Raw genomic sequence first — 23,075 nt, forward strand, 5'->3', positions numbered from 1 at the left:
ACAACTGTTTAGGAGTCTGAGGCAGGAATTTGAGTCCAGCCTAGGTGATTTAGTGATCCCTGACTCAAAATAAAACAAAAGAAAAAGGAGGAAGGAAAAGGGAGCCAAAATAATCTAATTGGGTAGTGGAGAGCCTGCGGACCTGGGATTGGAGGGTTAAGACATTGTTCCGGGGCCTGCCTGAGATATCATACCCAAAACTGCATTCAGAGACAATAAAAAACAGTAGCTGCCGCTAAGGATTCGGGCGGTTCTGTGCCTCATTTCTGTTAAAGCATATTCACAGAACCTCTCAAGACCCTATGCAGACAGCCCTCATCACATTTCTTAGGGAATTATAGTTAAGAGGAAGTCTTGTTGGGTCTATTTTCGTTGTCCCCTGCCCTTTCTGCTTCAGACTCGAGACTTTTGCATCGGGTTTATCTCCCGGGCAATAGAAAACCTCCGATACTATCCCATCAGTATGCGAGCACGTTCGGGTGTCTCGTAAGGGTTGGGGACATAGCAAACATGAAGTTCTTAGTTCCTAGTTCCATCCCCAGCACCTCATAAACTGGGTACTGTGGCAAACTCCCAAGTTCTGGGGATGTAGAGGCAGCAGAATCAGAAGTTCAAGGTCTTTTTCGGCTATATAGAGAGTTTGAGGGCAGCCTGAGTTACATGAGCCTGTAATCCTAGCGTGCAGGAGGCTAGAGTAAGGTTCTTGTAAATTCAAGAACAACCTGGCCTACAGAGTGAAAACCTGTCTCCAAACACCTCAGTGCAGTCTGATAGGACTATTATATACGAGATGTATCGTATGTGAGATGTTCCAACCAGCAACACACACATCTGTGATTGCATACACTTCGTATGGATTTATTTACTTTTTGTTTTTTTCCAAGACAGTATTTCTCTGTGTAGCCCTGGCTGTCCTGGGACTCTATTTGTAGACCAGATTGGCCTCAAACTCACTGAGATTTGCCTGCCTCTGCCTCCCAGCCTCCTAAGGGCTGGGATTAAAGGCGTGGGGCTCCACGACCAGAAACACAGATTCATGTTTCCCCAAATACCATGTCCCATTTTGGAAGTGGGTTCATGCGTGTTTTTAGTAACAGAACAAGGAGAGTCATTTGGAAAGGACCACAGTTGGCCAGTTACAGCAAGAAGGGCGCTGTCTGCTGTGGGTTTCAGGTGCTGTCTGCTGTGGGTTTCAGGTGCTATCCAGTGACCTTCTTAGCTTCTGGGTTTGTGGAAATTAGTGGTCTGCTAAGAATAGTTGGTGTAAGGTTTTGATAGTCACAAGACTGTTAAATCAGACATGGGGGAGAGGGGTCAAAGAAACCAAGAATAGCACAAGATCGTTTAACTCTGGCTTGAAAGACAATTTCAGACAAGTCATTCGGCCTTGAATCTTTAACATAGGGGCTGCTCTCCCCTTGCTCTCTTCCTTCTGGGAGTTTCAGGTCATAGAAACACCTACAAATGCCAAGTCAGAGTCAAATGTGAGGCCCTTCAGGCTTCGTGAATGATGAAGAGAAAGTACTAAGGACTTTTCATCAAATTCCCCTAGAAGCATAAATTGTAGGGGAAAGAGGGGGAGTCTGGGAATCACAGCAAAAACATGCAAGGCTGGGGATATTTCTCTCGGGCTTTCAGAGTTCAGAGGTGACTTGCCTGTCTTCTGTCTCAAGAAGGCCTCTCTGGCTTTCCTGCAAAGAGTCATTGGGGGAGGGGGAAGCTGAAGCCCAGGTGTGTGAAAGAGTGACAATCTAGCGCTTAGCAGAGACTTAGTCGTCCTCTAGGTGGGAAAGTGGCTTCATTTGAACCCAGCTCTCAGCCTGCCACATAAAAGAGGACTGGGCTGGAACTGAGGTGTGGCCAGCCAGTGAGGTTTCTGAGCAGACTAGCCCCCGAGCTAGGTGGGCACTTAGAGACACAAGCACATATCACCAGGTGCCAGGCCCCCGTGATTTTGTTCAAATAATACTTCTAGAACACTTAGTTATGCAAAAAAATATTTATATTTCCACCAAAATTCAGTAGCCTCGGAGCTCGTGGGGGTGGCCAGAAGGGTTCCCTACTCTGCCGTGCCAGCCTTCTGCCGCGTCTGGGCCATCAGTGGGACTGGAGGACCTGGAGGGGCAGGTGATCTTCCTCTGAGGCAGGGCTCTTCCCAGGTTTAGAGGTTGGGTTCTTTTCATAACCTGTGAACAGAATAAGGAACACTGTGGCTTTGCCCTTGGTGCATCCCAAGCAGTAGGTGCCAGGGGAACAAGAAAGCCTGCCATGTTCTGAGTATAACAGCCGATCCTGCAGTGTCGTCTCCCTGCTTTGTTCCTGCTACCAGAATCTCCTGAACCCCTTCCTTGGGCTATTCACGGTCTCACCACAGGAACGCAAAAGCCCCCACAGCTGACAGGCTCTATCAGAAACTGGAAGACCCGAGACATACTGAAAAACAGGGAAAGAGGTAACCCTTCTTTAGTGTTGGGGTGGGTAGGGACACCCTGAGAAGAGGAGCGCACAGAGAGACAAGAAGGTGTCAGGGAAACAAAGAACAAAGAGTATCACAGTGTGAATGGCCACCATGTTGACAGAACCCTGAGGAATGAGTCAAACAACAACTCAGGGCCTTGAGCTCCACACTGAAGACTATTCGTGCCTTCCGGAGCTGTGTAGTGGGGGCCCTGTGAAGTCCTTGTCTACATTAGCCAGAATGGAGTGGGACAGGCCTGAAGCAGAAAGCTTTGTCTGAAGGTGGAGGTACATGTTGTAGCTACTGAGACACCTTGCAGTGGGTACAGAGGTGCAAGGGTAAGGGGATGGCCGAGAGGCCAAGGATGTCAGGATCAGGTAGGAGGGATGGACAGAGAAGATAGCGGAGAGGCCAGAATGAGGCACATAGGCAGAGCGTACTTCATGTAAGCTGAAAATCTTTCCCCTAACAGGCCAGCAGGACACCTGCCACAGAGAGGAACTGAGGCACCAGTCCCTACAGGAGAAGCAGGTGTGGGCACAGCTGCGGAGCAGTCACACAGCAGGGCTGAGTCCCACCCTGGCCTCTCAAAGGCTGTGTTGCCTGCAACCCCACAGCACAGGCTCACAAGAACCAGGGCAAGGGCTGGTCCCAAGCCTACTCACCAGGGCTGTTCGCCCCTGACGGATCCTCAGACAAGGTGGGGAGTGTCTTCTCCCACGCAGCCCAGTTCACCTCCTCCACCCTGCAGTTGACAAAACAGCTCTAAGTTCAGGGAAGCTTGAAGTGCCTAGCAGCCTTTGCCCTTGGGAGGACTCACCTCCCTTCTCCCACGGGACTGTACATGAGGAAGACGGTTTTGTTTTCTTTGTTTCTGCCCTTCTCTAACAAGGCATTGGTCCACCCACATCCTACAAATTCTGTCCTTGTGACTCTGAGATGACATACAGCCCCTAAGGACAGACGTGTACGTGAATGGAGAAGTGCCCTTCTCTCCAACTGTTCTCAGTGTCTGGGTTTCTCAGAGCAACCAGAGGCAAGGGAGCGAGATTAGGTGTATCTTTTTGTTCATTTGTTTTTTGTTCGTTTGTTTTTGGGTTCTTATTTTTTTTTTTTTGAGACAGGGTTTCTCTGTGTGGCCCTGGCTGTCCTGGAGCTCACTTTGTAGACCAGGCTGGTCTCAAACTCACTGAGATACTCCTGCCTCTGCCTCCTAATTGATGGGGTTACAGGTGTGCGCCACCACCACCTGACTGATCAGGTATATCTTTGGGCTTCAGGTTCTGGGCTCTTTTGTGGCTACTTGTCACAAATACGGCCCTCATCTTCTCCCCTGCTCAGCTGCTGCCTGTAAAGGTGTCAGCTGTGACCGGACATTAGGTACCACATTCCCTGTCATGACGGTTTCCTCTTCTCTGAACACTAAAAAGCTTGGTTTCCATGGAAGGGGATATAGCTCCAAGATCAGACTGGAAGAGCTATGGATGAGGGTAGCCACAATAACCCCAGAGTACTGGCTTCTTGGCCTGATAGAAGTCAGGACTCACCAGGGAGGGACTTTAAGTTTACACCGCTGGTACGGCAGGGTTAGACAGGTTAATACACAGGCGGCGGCAGTGGGGCCAGGGAGTGGGGTCTGTGTCTCTTAGATCCAGCATCCCTGATCTTACCTGCCCAGGTAGAGTACTTGGGTTCTCCTCACTCTCCTGGGCTATCCAGGCCCCGCCCTGTCCTGCCCACTTTGCTCACCTGAAGCACCAGCGCTCATCAGGGACACCGTCCCATCTGGTGCCGACTTTCAGCAGCCTCCCTGAGCGATGCCTCTTCCTCCTGCACCACCAGTAACCATTTTCCATCTCCAAGACAGAAATGGCTTTCTGGGGACAAAGGAAACAAAATGTCCTGGTACCCTGCCTGGAGAAAGAAGCACCCAGAGCAAGGGAAAAAAAGATGCCCTCACAGAACTTTACAGAATGAAAAATGAATATATGCAAAATGAATATATTATATATATATATATATATATATATATATATATCATGTGAGCTGGAATCTAGCTTTGCAATATCTGATTTCTTGTGGGCATGAGGGTCCAGTCCTCTCAGAATGTCAGTTTCCCCATCTATAAACTAAGGGAAAGACACCTCGGGTGGTGTTGGTGGCATACACATAAGGAATACTCAACAGTGATTTGTTCTGCACGTCAGACTCCAGACCATATCCCCTCTCTCACGGGCATGCCCACTCGCACACATGCCAGGGCATCCCAGACCCCACTGGTGCCACCACCTGAGACTCAAGGAGGAAATGGCCCAAGGACAGCAATAACATGGCAGCGGAATCCAACCTCCAGGGCAAGGCTCTCCCTGGCCAAAACCTACACAGCCTTTCTTTCATCAAGTAAGACACGTCTAATGCTTCTGTAGTGGGGGATGTCATATCAGACCTCCAATCTCTCCCCTCCACCCACATCAGTCTAACTATATTTTACATATGTGGAGCTCAGGAGGGGCCTTTGTCTTATTCTCTGTGGGGCTTGTCCTACATAACCCTACCAGTATAGGCATTCAAGACACACCTGATATTCAGGCATGGTGACGCACTGCACTCAGAAGACTGAAGTAATCCCTGCACTCACAAGCCTGAGGTAGGGGATTGCTGTGAGTTGGAGGCCAATCAGTGATACATCGTGAAACTCTGTCTCCATAATAATGCCAACGGATCATAACTGACTCAGTGAGCACCTTCAATGTGCCAGGCACTATCCTGAATGCTTCATATTCCTGAGCTCATATGATCCTTTTAACAACCCTACAATGCAATGAATGGCTGCAATCTAGAGGTTGGTCTGGCTGGGCTGAGCTCACGTGACTGGGTGCTGGGCCCTCAGCAAGGTCCCAAGGGTGAGAGAGGAGCGCCTCACGGGCAGTACCTGCAGCTTCCAGATGCTCCAGCTGTCAGTGGCAACGCTGTTGACGGTCTCGCTCATGAGGGCGATGAGCATGTTGAGCAGCAGAACGTAGGTGAGAAGAACATAGGCCAATAGTAATAGCAGCACCACCCCGCGAAAGCGCAGCTGCTCCTGGAAGGCCAGCTCGCCCATCCCGATGGTGAACTTGAAGAGCTCCAGTGAAGCATCCAGAATGCCCCCGTATGGGACCTCCTCCTCCTCTTCCTGGCCCGCCACGGGCTGTGCTGTCACCGTGGCGTTGTTACCGGCAGGGGCTTTAGGGCTTTGGGCCTCCCGGCTCAAGCTCACTAGGGCTGTGGGTAAGGGAGAGGGAGGGTCTCAGTTTGGGAGACAGGCAGGCAGGCTGCAGGGCAGGGGCAAGAAGGGGCATCTGGACCGGGGAGATGGCTCAGTGGGTAAAGGTACTTTTGTTGCCAGCATGAGGGCCTGTGTTTGAAACTCCAGCACCCAGGCAAAAAGCTGGGCATAGGGCTGGCAAGATGGCTCATGGAGTTAGGGTGTTTGCCTCCAAATCTGATGACCTGTATTTGATCCCCATTTTTCTGATGGAAGAAAAATAATCACCTCCTCATAAGTTGTCTCCTGATCACCCCCAACACACACACAAATAAATGTAATTTAAAAATTTTAAAGTCATATGTGGCTATAACCCCAGCATTACAGGACAGAGACAGGCAGATTCCTAGCACTCCCTGACCATGCTAATCAAAAACCAGCAAGCTTGCCGGGCGATGGTGGCGCACGCCTTTAATCCCAGCACTCGGGAGGCAGAGGCAGGCGGATCTCTGTGAGTTCGAGACCAGCCTGGTCTACAGAGCTAGTTCCAGGACAGGCTCCAAAGCCACAGAGAAACCCTGTCTCGAAAAAACCAAAAAAAAAAAAAAAAAAAAAAACCAGCAAGCTTCCATTTCAGTAAGAGATGCTGTCTCAAGGCAATAAGACAGAGAACAATAGCAGAAGACACCCGGTATCCTGCTCAGGTCTCTCTGTGTGCATACACGTACATTCACAGACCCTCGTGCGCACACATGCAGGCACTGCACAGGAACACACACGCTCAACGGCTAGAAGAGTCTTTACCTACAGCGAAGCCGAAAAGGAAGACTAAGTAGACCAGCAGGAATCGGAGCAGGTCGCGAAGAATGACCTGGAACACACAAGCCCAAGGGGAAGGAAGACTGGGTGAGTGACCCACGGCATACCAACCTCCCCCTCCCCCGGAAGTCGGGTTCCCTCTCACAGACTGTGTCTGCACAAACATAGGTCATTCTGAGCTGCGGGAGCTTTTCAAAGAATCTGCCTCCAGCTCAGATGAAAGTGGGTGAAAGTGCTTGCCCACAGGCATGTGAGCCTGACTTTGATTCTAACTGCTGAGCCATTTCTCCAATCCCTCTTTCACCAGAATTTTAAAACCCCAGGCACCCCCAGCCACCTACTCCCTCCCCACACTGGAGCTCCTTGGCATTTCTGTCTCGATGGCTGTCTCCTGGCTGTCTCAAGCACTCGCTGCTGGTTCTGGCTCTTTGCCTTCCCTTTTCCTATTCCCTCTGAAAAGGATGCTTCCTCCTCCACTCTGAGGTGACTGACTCATTCTTCCAGGTCACCACTAACGACTGTGGGTCTACCTCAGTGGTAAAGTGCTTGCTAGATTGTATGAGGGTCCGGGTCCCATCCTCTACATTGTATAAAAAGAAAACTTAAACACTCCCAGCCAGGCAGTGGTGGTGCACGGCTTTAATTCCAGCACTCGGGAGGCAGAGGCAGGAGGATCTCAGTGAGTCTGAGGCCAGCCTGGGCTACAGAACGAGTTCCAGGACAGCCAGGACTACACAGAGAAACGCTGTTTCAACAAAACAAAACAAAAATTCCTCTTTAGAAAGGGTTTTGTCTTGAGGAAAAAAAAAAAACAAAAACAACAAAAGGTTTTGCGCACCAACCCTCTAAAGTACCATCTGCCACGGTTCCTCTCCATAGTACTGTCCTGTGTGTTTCTTCTGTAGTCAGCAACACCCTGGACTGTTTCCCTAGCAATTTCATTCCCCACACAGGAACATCAGCGTCAAAAGAGGAAGGACTTTTTTTTTTTTTTTTTTGGTTTTTCGAGACAGGGTTTCTTTGTGGCTTTGGAGCCTGTCCTGGAACTAGCTCTGTAGACCAGGCTGGTCTCGAACTCACAGAGATCCACCTGCCTCTGCCTCCCGAGTGCTGGGATTAAAGGCGTGCGCCACCATCGCCCGGCGAGGAAGGACTTTGTTTTGTCACTGCTGTGATCCCAATGCTTAGGACAGAGCCAGGACCACAGTGGGCACTCCTAAACACTCGTGAAAGAGATGGGTGCAGACTGATGTAGATGGCCTCATGTCCCATGGTTCAGACATGGATAAATGCATATGAATATGATCTGCTCCTTTATGAAAGATGCCCATGTTCCTATGTGGACACCTGCCAACAAACATATATATATATGCATCTGCATATGTGTGAAGACATCCAGGTATGCATGCCTACATCTGCAGTAGTGTTGGGCAAACTCTCTTCTGCTCAGATTAGCTGTCGAGGATAGCTCCTGCCTCATGGGACCAAAAGGAGTCCTACTGGGAGGTGGTGTCCAGGCCGCCCTAGTCTAACTGTACTTGGTCCGCCCTCATCTCTCACCTTCTGGATCATGACACTGTAGATGCCTGTGTGCTGGAAGCCACGTGTGTAGTAAAGCAGGTTCAGCCAGCCCAGCACCAGGGACGACACCAGCAGGGGCAGGTACCATTCAGTCTCCACAAAACGCAGCACCTGGGACAGCACCGTGAGCAGAGCCTGGACAAGGCTGGGAGAAGACAAGATGTGGATCAACCTCCAGGCCACTTGGCAGCAGCCACCATTGACTGCCTCTACCACCTCTGGTGGACTCCGTCTGTCTGGAGCTAGATCAATCATAGCCTGACCTCCACCCTGGGTGAGTTATTTACTTATGCTCTGGGCTTCCCATTTGTAAGAATGATACCTGAATCAGAGAATGTCTTCAAAAATTGGAACGCTACATGGAAACAGGTTCTACAAAGATGGGGACGTGAAAGGGCCTATCCAAGCTCGCCCACACCCAGGGTTCTCAAGTCTGGTGAACACTCCCATTATTGTCCCCTAGAACAGCTTGGAGTCTTGAGTCCTGGTCTCTACAACCAGCTTGGAGCTCTCTACCACACCTGCCGCGCCCAGGCATCAGAGACAGTATAGGAAAGGAGACTCACGTACAAGAGGATTTCAAAGTAGCTGTCGATGAATGAGATCCAGATGAACAGACGGCGGCGCCAAAAGTACCACAGCTGTGGGGAGAGAGAGGTCAGAGGGTGACCCTTGCTCTTCAGTTCTGAGTGCAGCCAGAACACCCCTGTGGCCTGGATTGCAGCTCCCCCGACTTGCTTCACAAGTATTTAGGAACCTAGTGAACACCACCCCAAGGGCTAAATCGTTAGCCTCCCTCCCTCCCTCTCAAAATGTAGCTTGTGCTGGACAGTTTTATGTCAACTTGACATAAGCCAGAGCCATCTGAGAGGAAGGAACACTAACTAAGGAAATGCCTCCGTAAGATGGAGCTATAGGCAGGCAAGCCTGTATGTAGGGCATTTTCTTAACTAGTGATTGATGGAGGAGAGCCCAGCCCATTGTGGGTGGGGCCACCCTGGGCTGATGATCCTGGCCAGTGTGGAGGTTTGTTTCTCCAGCAGTGAAGAGAGTATAGTTAACTCCCTGTAAAGTCCTGTCTTGCTTCAGTTGATTGGGAGCTACATAGGCAGGGGAAATAGGAAGGTGTCCTTACCTGGCCCAGTAAGAGGTAAATACCCCCAAGCAGAATCAGGATGTGGCCCAGCAGCAGCATGGATTCCCCAAAAGTCGCTTTTGATGAGGGAACAGCTGGCTAAAGAGACAGACACTCCCATCAGACCTAGAGTCTTTTTTTTTAAACATTTTATTTATTTTTTTATGTATACATATTCTGTCTGTGTGTATTCCTGCAGGCCAGAAGAGGGCACCAGACCTAATTACAGATGGTTGTGAGCCACCACGTGGTTGCCGGGAATTGAACTCAGGACCTTTGGAAGAGCAGACGATGCTCTTAACCGCTGAGCCATCTCTCCAGCCCCAGACCTAGAGTCTTGGGTCCCATCCCTAACGGCTAGCCGTCCAAAGACATCTAGGTTAAGACATAATTCTGAGCCTGCGCTGTGGAGAGGCCACTGAGCATCAGAGAGGACACAGGCTCTGGGGAAAGGCCCTGATTCCAGTCCCTTAGAAGCATAGAACAGTTATTAGTACTGGGTTTAGAGCCATATTTTCTGGGCTCAGATCATCTCTATCACTGAGAGTTTTTATTACCTTAGATAATGCACTTAACCTTTCTATGCCCCTCCCTTCCCTCGGTAGGAAACTGAGAATGGCGGCCCTTCACCCCAGAGGTTGGTGTGAGCCATCATTAGTCAACAGATGCTGACCACTTAGACTACTGACGCACATCTGGCAAGCACTCAGGAAGAATTCGCTATCATTGCTGTCTTTACCCTGGGGGACTCTTTCCAGAAGAGCTCAGGGTCTTATCCCTCAGGCCGCCTAGCCCTCAGCGTCAGCTGTGGTAGGATGGGATGCTTCCACTTTTCACCCCAGGGTTGCTTCGAGCAGGGGTGCCCCAGGATGGCCCCGCCCAGTTCTTGCCTTCTCCAGGGAAGGTTGGTGATAGGCAACAATGGTGAAGATGAACATGTAGACCAAGTAACAGGCGAAGTTGAAGAAGAATCTCGGGATGAGCCGCTCCCATTTCTCCTGCAGAAGCTTGTTCAGGGGCTCTAAAACCACCATGCGGTGCCGGTGCTGGGGTGGGAGAGGGAGAAGCGAAAGCACAATGTGGGAAGGGCGCGGCTGGCTAGATGGTACGACAAGCCCCCACTTCACGGCAGGCTTCATGCAAGGGCTAAGGGAGATGGAGAGGAGCAATGGGGAACGGGTTCCCAGACCCAGGATCCCTGAAAGGTGCTGCCCTGTACTACGGCGGCGGCATGAAGGAGGGCTTGCCCTTTGCCAGAATCTCTAGGCAGACCATGGGCTTACCGGGCTCTTGCAGTGAAAGGCAATGATTTCCAGCACCGAGTTCTTCTCCCAGCTGTCCACGGAGGACAAATCGTACAGTGAAACCCGGACAGGACCGTAGCACCACTCTGTGAACTTTCTGGAAAGGGGCTGGTACAGTCCTGAGAACTCCCGCTGCAGAATGTGCCTGAAAATCTACAGGGCAGTCACATGAGCTCACCTGCTTGCTAGTCACCATCCCTGTTGCTGGGCAACACTGTGAGCCCCTGCAGAGCACAGACGTTCTAGCACAGTTTCAGCTCTTCCGTATTCCCGACCCAGGATGAATTGTCGAGTTTACGTTTCTACACAGGTGTAGGCTGACAGGCAGCTTGACTCTTTCTTCCCCAGTCAGTCCTGCCTCCATGGATTTTATTTCTGAGCTCCTCGGATAGCACAAAGATCCCAGCTGGGGACTTAAGGTCACTTGAAATCAGAGACCACCAGTTATGCATGTGTGTGGGGTCCCTACTCCAAAACAGGTTAAGAAGTCTTTGCTCACACATGAGGAGTGAGGGCAAAAAGGGTGCAGATGAGGGAGCAACTTACATAGGCCATAGAACTTTGCCTTTTTTAATTTTTCAAGGATTTATTTATTATATATAGTGTTCTGCCTGCATGCATGCCCACAGGCCAGAAGGGGGCACCAGATTTCATTATAGATGGTTGTGAAGCACCATGTGGTTGCTGGGAATTGAACTCAGGACTTTTGGAAGAGCAGGCAGTGCTCTTAACCTCTGAGCCATCTCTCCATCCCCAATACTTACTCTTTCTACTAAAAGTACTTTCAAGCCAAACAGTTTCAGACATTAAATATGAAACCATAGGGGTTGGAGAGATGACTCAGTGGTTCAAAGCTCTTGTTAGTCTTACAGAGGACCTGATTCTGCTCCCAACACCCATATAGTGGTTCACAATCACCCACAACTCTAGTTTTAGGGTATCCATCCAATACCCTCTTCTGTCCTCTGCAGGCAAGCCACTCACACACACAGAATAACAGCACCAGGTATGATGATGCACGCCTGTATCCCAACACTGGGGAGGCTAAGGCGAGGGACCAAGAGTTCAAGACCAGGGCTGACAAGTTGGCTAAATGGGATAAAGGTAGTTTGATCCCTGAAACCTACATGGTAGAAAAAGAGAACCACCCCCTGCAAGTCACCATTGAAATTTCACATACATGCTATGGCATGTGTTCACATTTATGTACACACAGGATAAATGTACATAAATAGAGTTCAAAGGCAACTTAGGCTAAGACTCTATTTCAAAGCAAACAAAAAATAAGCTGCAAAAGTCTGGAAGAAAATAAAGATGGGTATATTAAATATAATGATCACACATACATAATCACGCTGCTATATAGCATACAATACAAGCTACATACTGTGATGGCTAATCTTCTTAACAGGATCTAGAACCAATGAAGAGACAGGTGTCTGGGCATATCTGTGAGTAATAAATTATCTAGATTAGGTCAATAGAGATGGAAAGACACATTCTACGTGTGGATGACACCGTCCCACAGCTGGGATCCCGGGCTGAATGGAAAGGAGAAAGCGAGCTTCACAGCAGCGTTCATCTCTCTCTACATCCTGACTGCAGACACGATGTGACCAGCGCCTCATGTCCCTGCTGTCATGCCTTCCCTGCCATGGGGGCCAGCACCCTCAAAGTGTGAGCCAAATAAACCCTTCTTTCCTTAAGTGTTTTTTGTCAGGTGTTTTGTATAGCAACATGGAAAGTAACTAATATACATAGGTATCAAGTATATAAAATAATGGTGCCAGAGGAATGGCTCAGCAGTTAAGAGCACTGGCTGCTCCTTTATAAGGACCCAGGTTCAAGTCCCAGTACCCACATGGCAGCTCACAGCTATCTATAAGGCCAGTCTCAGGGGGACTAACACCTTCTTCTGGCCTCCAAGGGCACCAGGCATGCATGTGGTGCAGATAATCCATGCTGGCAAAATACTCATCCATATGAAAATAAACAATTTTAAAACACTATTTATTATATACAATATATGATTTTTTTAAAGATTTTTGGGTTTTTTGTTGTTGTTTTGTTTTTTTAAATATTTATTTGTTTATTATGTATACAATATTCTGTCTGTGTGTATGCCTACAGGCCAGAAGAGGGCACCAGACCCCATTATAGATGGTTGTGAGCCACCATGTGGTTGCTGGGAATTGAACTCAGGACCTTTGAAAGAGGAGGCAATGCTCTTAACCTCTGAGCCATCTATCTAGCCCCTGTTTTGTTTTTTTGAGACAAGGTTTCTCTGTGTAACAGCCTAGCTGTCCTGGAACTAGCTCTTGTAGACCAGGCTGGCCTCGAAATCACAGAGATCCACCTATTTCTGCCTCCCAAGGGCTGGGATTAATGGCAGAGGCACCACCACCACCTGGCTTTTTGTTTTGTTTTGTTTTTATGCTTTTGTTTTGATTTTGATTTTTTTGAGATTTATTGGGCTGGAGACCAAACTCAGGTCCTCTGCTAGAATGAGTGCTCTTCACTGCTGAGCCATTTCTCCAGCCCCAACCATACAGTGGAGGAAAATGTGAATGTCACGGTGGATAAAATCTGCACAAAATCGAATAGCAAATTATACAAAATCTAGAAAATAGGTGATTGTGTTAGCGTGAATAAAAATTTCCCCTAGAGGCTACGGTGTCTGAATACTTGGTCCTACCGAGTTGATGGTGCCGTTTGGGTAGGTTTAGGAGGTGTGGCCTTTCTGGAGAACACATGTCACTGTAGGTGGGCTGCTTTGAGCTTTGAAAGTTAGGTTGCCATTCCCACTTCATTCTCTCTTTCCTACTTGGCTGTTGAGCTCTTGACTTGCTATTCCAGCCACCGTGCTTGCCTGCTAGCATACTTCCTTGCCCTAGTGGGGATGGACTCATGCCTCTGGAAACTTAAGCCCACATAAGTTACGTTGATCATGGTGTTTTATCATGAGCAGCCAAGCAATAACTAATACAGCTATCTTCCAGATGCTGGAGCCATCACTCGGTGGTTCCCAGAACTTGCTGCTTCTCCAGAAGATCCAGGTTCAGTTCCCAGCACCCACATGATATAGTCATGTTATAGTGTATAGTCATCTGTAATTGCACCCTCTTTTGGCCTCCACAGGCACCAGACGTTCTCTCAGTGCACAGATGTACATACAGGCAAAATACTTGTGCACATAAAATAAAAATAATCTTTTTTAAAACGTTGTTTCTTGGGAAGAGGTAGTCATTGGCACCCTGTGAGCCTTCAGGGTACCGATGGATAGTTTGAAACCTACAATCACACAGATGGCCCGGTTTAAACTCAGTTGAACAAAACAAAACAAAAAGAACTGAATGTGAGAAAGGAATGTAAAGGGATGACAGGAAAGGGGGGAGATAATGAAGGGCCCAGGACGGGAGAAACCAGAATGTGTTATATACTTATAGGAATTGTCTGCTCGGGTTCTGCTGCAGCTGACAGAGGCAGGAGAGGGAGGGGCAGTACTCACCTCGATTTTGCCTTCTTTGGCAGCTAGCTTCAGGGGCGTGAGGCCTTCGTGGTTGCAGATATCCTCCAGCTGCACAGTGGGGCAGAGGCGGACCCCCACTTGGAGAAGCCCGTCGTACATGTGGATCACCAGCGCGCTGTTCTCAGGCGAGTTATCTGCAATCATGACCAGCGCATGCAGGACCGTGTTGCCTAGGGAATCAGTGGCCTCCAGGCTGGCAGGCTGGTGTGGGTTCTCCAGGAGGTAGGTCACCACATCCCACTGCTTGGTGCATGCAGCCAGCGACAGAGGTAGCTCGCCTGCGGACCAAGAGGGAAGCTTGAGCTTCTGCTTTCACCTCACCATTCTTCCTGCAGATCGGGAAGAGTAAGAGGCAGACAACGGGCTGCGCCCCCCCCCTTGCCTCTTTCATTCTTCTTTGACAGAGTCAACTCACTACCCCTTAATGCGAATTCTTTTTAGTCAGATTCATTGATTTAGTAGGTTTTTTGTTTTTTGGTTTTTTTTTTAGCAGTGATAGTGGGTCAGTTTTTTTTTTGCTGTTATTTACTTATTTGTTTGGATGATTTTGGGGGAGTGTTAAAAATGGAACCCAGGGGGATGGGACAATAGCTCATTTACTATAGTGACTGCCACGGTAGAATGTGGTGTCACCTTTAATCCCAGCACTTGGGAGGTAGAGGCAGGTGGATCTCTGTGCTTGAGGCAACCATGGTTCACAAAGAAGTTCCAGGACAGCCAGGGCTACACAGAGAAACCCTGTCTCAAAAGGAGCCCAAAACAACAACAGCAACAACAATAACAAAAAAAGACAGAGAAAGAGGTAAAGGCACCTAAAATCAACTTCTGGCCCCCACACTCAACGTGAACACACATGAACAAGTATTAGGATATACACCACAATTTTAAAAGGTGAACCCATGCATGCCAACCACATGCTCCACCACTGAGTTAGACACTCTGAGTCTACATGCTCAGCCTTGGCACAATCCAGTTCCTGCAGCCCATCCTCTCCCCTGTCTGGACATGGGTACGTGCTGAGTTTCCATGCCTAAAAGGGGACTAGTGGTGGCACACACCTTAATCCCAGCACTTGGAAGGCAGAGGCAGGCGGAGCTCTGTGAGTTTGAGGCCAGCCTGGTCTATAAGAGCTAGTTCCAGGACAGACTCCAAAGCCACAGAGAAACCCTGACCCAAAACAAACAAACAAAAACCCAAAAACACAAAAAGGGGAGGGGGGAGGCTAAGCATTCTTTAAACAAGTTGTAGTTAATTGGTCTGGTTAGAGGCAGACAGACTGGGGCTCACTGCCAGCTCTGCTAACCATGTAACCTAGGACAAAGCTTTACGCATTCTGCATCTCACCATGGCTAAGAAAAGCTCTCTCACCAAAATAGAAACAAGTTCCTTGGTGTTTCTGGAAGAAGCGGCCACAGGCTCGGGCATGCACATCTGCCCCGTTCTCCACCAGCAGCTTCACGCACGGCAGGCTCCTCTTCTCTATGGCAATGTGCAGCGCACTGTGGCCGCGATAGAAGTCATCGGTGCACTGGGCATTGACCAGGGGCTGAGGGTTGCCAGAATTCCTGTCGATCTGCAGCAGGGGCAGGATGCAGGCATTGACCCCGTCCTGAAGGTTCAGCACAGCCTTCATCAGGCACGTCTTCCCCGTGGAGCCCTCTGCAAGGAGAGAGGGGAAGGCACAGGCAATGTTCAGACCCAGCAAGGCTGGACCGTCTGCCAGTTTGTACAGCAAACTTAGGGAGGATATAAAAAGATCCCTACTTTATGCAACTGGTGAGAACACACTTGGCTACAAGATATTAAGACTCCAGAGTATGGGCATTAAAATACCACCAGGCATGAGTACAATTTCTGCCTCAACACCAAGTTTCTAAGACGTAATTCGATACATATGCAACACTAACACTGTCTGTGTGGGGTTTTGGTGGTGGTGGTGGTGGTGTGTGTGTTGTTTTGTTTTGACACAGGGTCTTACTTTATTAGTTCTGGCTGGCCTCGAACTCACAGAGACCCTCCTGTCTCTGTCTCCCAAGTGCTGGGATTTAAGGCATGAGCCACCACACCTGACCCTGTGACATTCATTGTCTGTCCATGAATATCCAGGGCAGGGCTGAGGACATTGGGTCTGAGCTCCAGCAGCACGTGCCTGTAATCCCAGCACTTGGGAAGTGGAGACGAGACCAGAAAACCAGGTCATTCTCAGCCTCCATAGCTGAGGCCAGCTTGGGTTATATGAGACCCTTATTTTAAAAAAAAATCCAGTGCAGAATTTGCAAGTGGCTCCCTCACTTAAGGACTGTGACTCCTTCGGGAAGTGCCATGGCCTCTTTTAACCTATTTTCCTTTATGATGAAAGGAGATATCCTAGGGTTATTAGGAAAAGTTATGAGAATAACATAAACAAAGTGCTTAGCACACAGAGGGCCAAGCACGTAGCAAGCTGCGGTCTCAGGCTGCAGTCTGAGCAGTCATACACAGGCACTGTTCAATGAAATGACGGTCAGTCTCCACGGAGATCACCTGCACCGTGAAGCTAGGCGTGGTGGCTCACGCCTTGCGGCACTCGGGAGGCTAAGTCAAGGCTGGCCTCGTGAGCTACTTAGTGAGCCCCCATCTCAACAACCAAATAAATAAATAAGATGTATCCAGAGGGGGCTGGAGAGATGGCTCAGTGGTTAAGAGCATTGCCTGCTCTTCCAAAGGTCCTGAGTTCAATTCCCGGCAACCACATGGTGGCTCACAACCATCTGTAATGAGGTCTGGTGCCCTCTTCTGGCCTGCAGACATACACACAGACAGAATATTGTATACATAATAAATAAATAAATATGTATCCAGAGGAGAGTAGAGTAGCATATTACACATTATTGCATGTGGAACTCTTTATGTATCTAACCTTCTGGGTGAATCTGAAAAGATGCCAAGCCATGAGCAGTGGCCCAAGATGACAGGCTGGTCCCCCCCCCCCAGCTTTACATATTTCTTTACCATTTGAATCTTCTACAGTACATTTTTTTTTCAATTTGGTTTTTTGTTTGTTTGTTTGTTTTTTTTGAGACAGGTTTCTCTGTATAGCCCTGGCTGTCCTGGAACTAGCTCTTGTAGACCAGGCTGGCCTCGATCTCACAGAGATCCGCCTGCCTCTGCCTCCCGAGTACTTATTTTATAGTGCATGCAGTCCCATGAAGGCCAGGAAAGGGCATCGGATCTCCAGGAACTGCTTTTATAGATGGCTGTTAACTTCCACGGGAGTACTGGGAATCTAAGCCAGGTCCTCTGGAAGAGCAGTCAGTGATGGTCTCAACCACTGAGCTATCTGTCTCTCCAACCCCAAGAACAGTACAGCTGCCTCTCTGACCCTGAGCATAAAGGCCACCAAAGGGTAATGGGCTACCTGTGTACGCTGAGTCAGTGAGGTACTTGCTGGTCCGGCACAGGTATTCTGACAGTCCAGCCAGCTCCTCAGGGACACCCCGGGAGACCACACTGAAGAGTCGGTCGCGGTCAAACCGGTTTGGGTCCTGCTGGCTGTGGAGAATGTGTTTTGTGACTCATGTTGGAGAAAGGCCACAACCCCTCCAGCACGAAGCCTCCTCCTTCACGGAAGTATTGTCAGTACTCCTCTATCTAGCCCTGCACCTCGGGTCACACAGTAATTCTTTGGGAGGCCTTTCCTAGGGCTCCAAAAGTTCAGACTCCTTAAGAGGAGAAGAAACCGGTCTGGACATTACCCTGCCGCAATACTGCGGCCCTACTCATCTCGGGCAATTTTCGGCGTCAAGTGCATCACCTCTCAAGAGACTCGTGATTCCGCAGGAGTCATCCAGCTCCCACGCCTCACAGTGGCCCTCGGACATTGGTATGGGTCTGGACAGCATTGTGTGAGGTGCCTGCAAACTAAAGGCTGCCTGCATCCCTGCCCTTGAGGATGAAGCGGAAATGAGGATGGAGGCAGAGCTCGGCAGGAAAGTGTCTGCCTGGTTGGCACGAGGCCTCGGTTCATCGCCAGCACCAGTGAAAAAGCTGAGACAGTAGCTGCTCAATGGTTAGAAGTCCGCACTAACTCAGCTTTACTCCAGCCCTACGGGCATTGACCCACCGGGCTCTCCGTTAGGCAAGCAAGTAAAGTAACTTAGCTAGAGTCACACTGTGCAGAACTGGAGCGCCATGGAGGCTGCCCCATCTCTAAACCCCAAGAGAGGGTCTCGGCTGGGCAAACAAGATGTTTCCCAGAGTTAGACTATCTTGGTCACCCAGCACTAGATAGCATAAGACCATGGTGTTACTGAGAAGCTGCACTTCCTGGAAATCTCTTCCACAGAGCCCAGAAGAGGCTTCCTGGGGCTCATCTGACATGCTCTGGGGTTGTCTTGTGATGGGGACAGTGGCTTAGTGAGATGGCCCCATCTCCTCCACAAGTCACTTAACCTCTCTTAACCTATGTTGCTCCTTGAAAAATGAAAATATTCCATGGTTATTATAAGGACCCAAGGAAATATCATCAAATAAAGTGATTAGCCCACACAGTGTATCTGGCATAGTGCACAAATGTGTCTAGGCAGCCCATTCCTAGGCCGTGTCAGGATCCACAATGGCCTGCCTAATTGTGGGGCCCCTAGAACTATGAAAAGAAGACATAAGGGGAGAGAGGTCAAAATAAGAAAAGACAGCTACTCTATGATTTAGAGACTCTTAAGTCCCAGCTTAACATTTATGGAAAGCTGGGCATGGTAGCACATACCTGTAATCCCACCACTCATGAGGCTGAAGCAGGAGGATCACCTCAAATTGGAGGCTAGCCTGGGCTATATAGCAAGAGGTTGCCTAAGAACAAGAAAGCAAACAAGCAGATCTGAGGAATGAATTGACCAATAAGAACTGGTGACTCTGACACACAGGGTGACTAACGGGGTCATCTACTCCTGAAGCCATGCCGTCATGGTGTCTAAAGCCAGTCCCCACATCTGCTGTGCCACGCAGGGATGCGTCTGCGTCATCCTGGCTAGATGAGCACCCTTCATCCAGTTAGCCGCATGGCCACATGACAATGAAGGGCTCCGTCACAGCAGAGACAGCACAGTACAGCCCTGTCTGTCTGCTTAAAAATTATGGCCATTTGGACAGTGCTTCTTCCCACCAGGGCAGGAATCGAGAGGCAAAGAAAGGCACAGACTGGGGCTCCAAAGGGCATCGGGGAGCCCATTCTAACTCTATGAGGCCAGCCACACTACAAACAAACACCTCCCATGCACCTGTCTGAGCTAACATAAATCTGGCCACAGTTCTCTGCCACAGACAACGTAGCGGGCCAAGGCTGGTGGCCAAGTCCGGGATGAGCAAGGAGAAATAGGCTTTCCTGGCAGTCTTGCTGGCCCATGAGGATTCGATTCTGGGAAGCCAGGTACAGTTTCCTAGCAGGACTAGAAGCAATGCCCCCCCCCCCCCACTGAATTGATAGTGAGAACACAGGAAACTCAAAGCCCAGATGACCCTGAGCAGAAGCCTACTGTCCTCAGTTCTCAGGGTTCACGTTGCCTGAGAGACCATGCCAGCTTTGGAGCAAAGCAGAGATGCCCTCAAGACAGTTCCAGGTGTCTCTGTCTCCCTGGATGCACCGTGGATCCAGCCACCACCCCAGCTACCACACAGGGAACCTTAATAGCGGGGAGTCAAACATCAACAAGGGGGATTTGATTGTCAGTTGCATACTTGGTATTGAATGAGAGTGTCCCTACCAAAAACCATAATCTTGGCCAAGGCCCACGTATGGAGACCATTCTGGAAGGAGTGTCCCTAGGGAAGAGAATGTGGGACTTAGGAGCCACCATAGCTAGGCAGTGAGGAAGAGGCAGGTGCTGGATTGGTCACTGAGTGACTTTGGGGTGCTGTGTGGGAGCCTCTCTTGTCCCAGCCCCATCTTCTGCCTTACCTGACACCTAGTCCCTTTCGGTAGTTGAGATTCACTTTGATCTGAGGGGAGAAATTACGGTCCTCGCCCTGGAATGGTGACTCCATTGGGGGTGGCTCATGCTTCCCTTGGTTCACTTCAGCACTGTCTTCTTGGTCTCCATCTGATGTCTCCAGCCTGAAAGCTGGAGGGCTGGAAGGTGAAGTCATCCTGAGAGAGGACAATGCTCCTTACAGCCGGAACTTCTGTGGCGATGGAGATGCCAAGGCTCTCATCCCGCAGGGGAGCAGACTCGGCTGGGACCTGGAGAAGTGATAGCGAGAAGCTGAGAGTAGGAGCTGGGGAGGAGGGGCAGTTAAATAGAACACTTGTCTGCCACGCAGGGAGTTCTGGCTTCTGTCTTCAGCAAAGCATAAGCCACCTGCGATCCAAAGCAAGATGCTGGAGAGATGGCTCAGGGGTTAAGAGCACTGATTGCTCTTCCAGAGAAGCAGGGTTCAAATCCCAGCACTACAGGTTGGCTCATAAGCCCTCTGTAACTCCCTTTCCAGGGCATCCAATATGTTCTTCTTACCTCCACAGCTCCCAGACCAGATACACACGCAGTGCACAGACACTCACACACAGAAAATAAATAATTAATTTATAAAATATTTTTAAGAAGAGGTAGGAGCATCAGGCAGTGAGTGACCTTTAATCCCACCACGTAGGAGGCAGAGGCAGGCCTGGTCTACAGAGCTAGTTCCAGGACAGACAGGGCTACACAAAGAAACCCTGTCTCGGAAAAACAAAACCAAAAAAAGGAGGGGGGGGAGGAGGAGCAAGAGGATCAGAAGTTCAAAGTCATCCCCAGCTACATAGAGTTTGAAGCTAGCCTGGTCTACTCTGCCTCAAAAAATAAGAGAAAGGAAGGGATAAGGAGATAGTTTAATCAGTAAAGTGCTTGCCACACAACCAGGACCTGGACCCCCAGTCCCCATATAAAAAGCCAGACACTGAGGTATATCTTTAATTTCAATGAGAAAAGGCAGAGACAAGAGACTCCCTGGGGCTCGCTGGCCAGCCAGTCTAGCTGAATTGGTGAGCTCAGTGAGGTATCCTGGCTCAAACAATGAAATTGAGCATGCCGAGGAGGACATTCCATATTTACCTCTGGCATCTGCACACATCCACATCCACAGGAAAATAAAGGAGCTGGGTGGTGGTGGCGCACGCCTTTAATCCCAGCAGTAAGGAGGCAGAAGCATGCGGATCTCTGTGAGTTCCAGGCCAGCCTGGTATACAGAGTGAGTTCCAGGATAGGCCCCAAAGCTACACAGAGAAATCCTGTCTCAAAAAAAAAAAAAAAAAAGAAATAAAGGAAGGAAGGAAGAGAGAGAGAGAGAGACCTCAAACCCCATTGGGGGTAACTCCACCCTTTCTCTACGTGACATCAAACCCGGGGCCCAGTGGTTCAGACAGATAAAACAACGTCAGTTGCCGGGCCAGGACAGGTCGCTCAAACCTTCATTGCAGAAAGGAAGATTCTCCAATGGAACCATTGGCCTACCAGATCCCTCCTTTTGCTGCCAGAACAACTGAGGCTCAGAAAAGGGAAGCAATCTTCCACTTTGCTTTGCTTTATGTCATGGTGTTCCTCTTCAGTTCTCAAGACCCAATTACATTTCCTGTGTGACTCATGTCTGAGGGCATCAGATGCCACCTCTGTAGGGGCTTTAGATTGGCGAGCTCCATCTGCCTTCCCACCTCAGATGCCATACTGGGTCTAGGGTTAACTGACTTAATCTCACCCTCACCAGAAAACTGCAACCACAGCTTCCATCACGTGAGATGGCTGGGCTCTAGTTAGAGCTGGGGAGCTTCTGTCTTCCCCAGAGGGCAGAAACGGAAGGAAGAAGAGAATCAGAGCCGGGTCAGGGGTGGGAGAAGGGGGTAGGGAGCAGGTGGGTGAAAGAAAGGTACCAAAAAGAACAGGGCTGAGATGAAGTGGCAGTGTGGCCTGGGCCCAAATTGTTACAGGATCCCAGTACCCTCAAAGAATTGGGTGGGGCATTTTCCACAACAGCCAGGGGACCTGATGGTTACCTCCACCTTTCTGCCCACATTATGGCATGGGTTCCTGCAGCCTAGCTTCTGTCCTCAAGCAAACCCTGGCGCCTGCGGCCTCTGACACCATTTTCGCTCCCCCTCCCCCCAGCAGCAACAACTGTCTCCCCGGCTTCTACCCTACCTCCTGGGATCCCCATTTTGGCAGCAGAGGAGGAGGCCTGGGGGCTCCAGGGAGCCAGATCCCACGCAGACCCTTCCTCAAGCATGGAGATGCACGGAGAGCCACCCGATCACCGTCAGACGTCCAGACGCAGCCCCTAGGATATTCCGAAATTGCCAATCGACTTACCACGCAGCCTGAAGCTGAGGCGTGGAGGCAGCAGACTGCAGGCCACTAGGATCACCGAGCTTAGCGGGGCTCCCCAGCAGCGACAGCGGGGACTGAGAGAGGAAGTGCAGCCGGGAGGGGCGCGGCCCGGCGCTGACAGCTGTGGGTTGCGGGAACCTCCGCAGCCTGCTCCGAGCTCTCTCTGTGTTGTCCACCCTCAACCTGTTCGTCGCGCACAGTGGACAGTGCGGATTTAGCGCCGACCGGTCAAGGACCAGTGACTGGCCATCAGGCTTATCATCTGGACCACTGGCCACACCCTGCGCTGGGGAGACACGCCCTGTCCCTTCATCGGTGCACTTCCACCCCGACTCATGGCCAAAGAAGCCCCCTGGGGCTATCAGAAGCAGTCCTAGGGTGCTGGGACCTTGGCTTGGGTGGGAACTGGTATGGGTGTGGGATTCGTGCCCCAAGACACTGACCCCCACCCTCCCGGTTCTTACCATCATGTGCCCCCCAGAAGTCATGAGGTTCGTAACTGGCTGACCCATAAAGGAGGGAGAGAAGAGTGTGATAGCCCCAGGGAGAGAAGAGGTTCAGTCTAACTTTTGTCCCAAAGAATGCAGCCCCACCCATCCAGCCATATTTCCATCTAGGGAGAGATTTCCTCAGCGTCCTGACCCCAGGGATCTTCAAGGCTCCAGTTATAAGGGC

The 23,075-nt window shown here is 50.0% G+C and overlaps 1 protein-coding gene across 3 annotated transcripts; it reads right to left on the reverse strand.

Moving 5' to 3' along the window:
* Positions 1-839: 839 nt before the first annotated feature.
* On the reverse strand, positions 840-23,069 carry Trpv2 (transient receptor potential cation channel subfamily V member 2). Of its 3 annotated transcripts, none has more exons than XM_075992212.1 (16): positions 22,865-23,069; positions 22,383-22,583; positions 20,006-20,287; positions 17,471-17,604; positions 15,442-15,732; positions 14,053-14,351; positions 10,524-10,697; positions 10,131-10,286; positions 9,241-9,339; positions 8,676-8,746; positions 8,085-8,250; positions 6,510-6,576; positions 5,391-5,722; positions 4,208-4,335; positions 3,124-3,203; positions 840-2,186 (listed from the first exon to the last, which is right to left on the reverse strand). In XM_075992212.1, the coding sequence occupies exons 3-16, from the start codon at positions 20,191-20,193 to the stop codon at positions 2,098-2,100; spliced, it is 2,274 nt and encodes a 757-aa protein (XP_075848327.1). In that variant the 5' UTR covers positions 20,194-20,287; positions 22,383-22,583; positions 22,865-23,069; the 3' UTR covers positions 840-2,097. The 3 variants fall into 3 exon arrangements, with proteins under 3 accessions (XP_075848327.1, XP_075848328.1, XP_075848329.1); XM_075992213.1 differs by lacking the exon at positions 22,383-22,583 and adding an exon at positions 22,215-22,350 and having other exon boundaries at positions 1,991-2,186; positions 22,865-22,982; XM_075992214.1 differs by lacking the exons at positions 22,383-22,583; positions 22,865-23,069 and adding an exon at positions 21,781-21,799 and having other exon boundaries at positions 1,991-2,186.
* Between the last annotated feature and the right edge of the window lie 6 nt (positions 23,070-23,075).

The sequence above is a fragment of the Microtus pennsylvanicus genome, chromosome 11 (assembly GCF_037038515.1).
Source record: "Microtus pennsylvanicus isolate mMicPen1 chromosome 11, mMicPen1.hap1, whole genome shotgun sequence".
Taxonomy (NCBI): Eukaryota; Metazoa; Chordata; class Mammalia; order Rodentia; family Cricetidae; genus Microtus; species Microtus pennsylvanicus.

Coding starts and splice junctions, on each gene's coding strand:
- Trpv2 (XM_075992212.1), bottom strand. CDS start 20,193: ATGACTTCACCTTCCAGCCCTCCAGCTTTCAGGCTGGAGACATCAGAT. Junction 8,747..9,240: donor TTTACCTCTTACTGGGCCAG/GTAAGGACACCT, acceptor CTCTCCCCACAG/CTGTGGTACTTTTGGCGCCG. Junction 2,187..3,123: donor GTCAGGGGCGAACAGCCCTG/GTGAGTAGGCTT, acceptor TTCTGTTCACAG/GTTATGAAAAGAACCCAACC.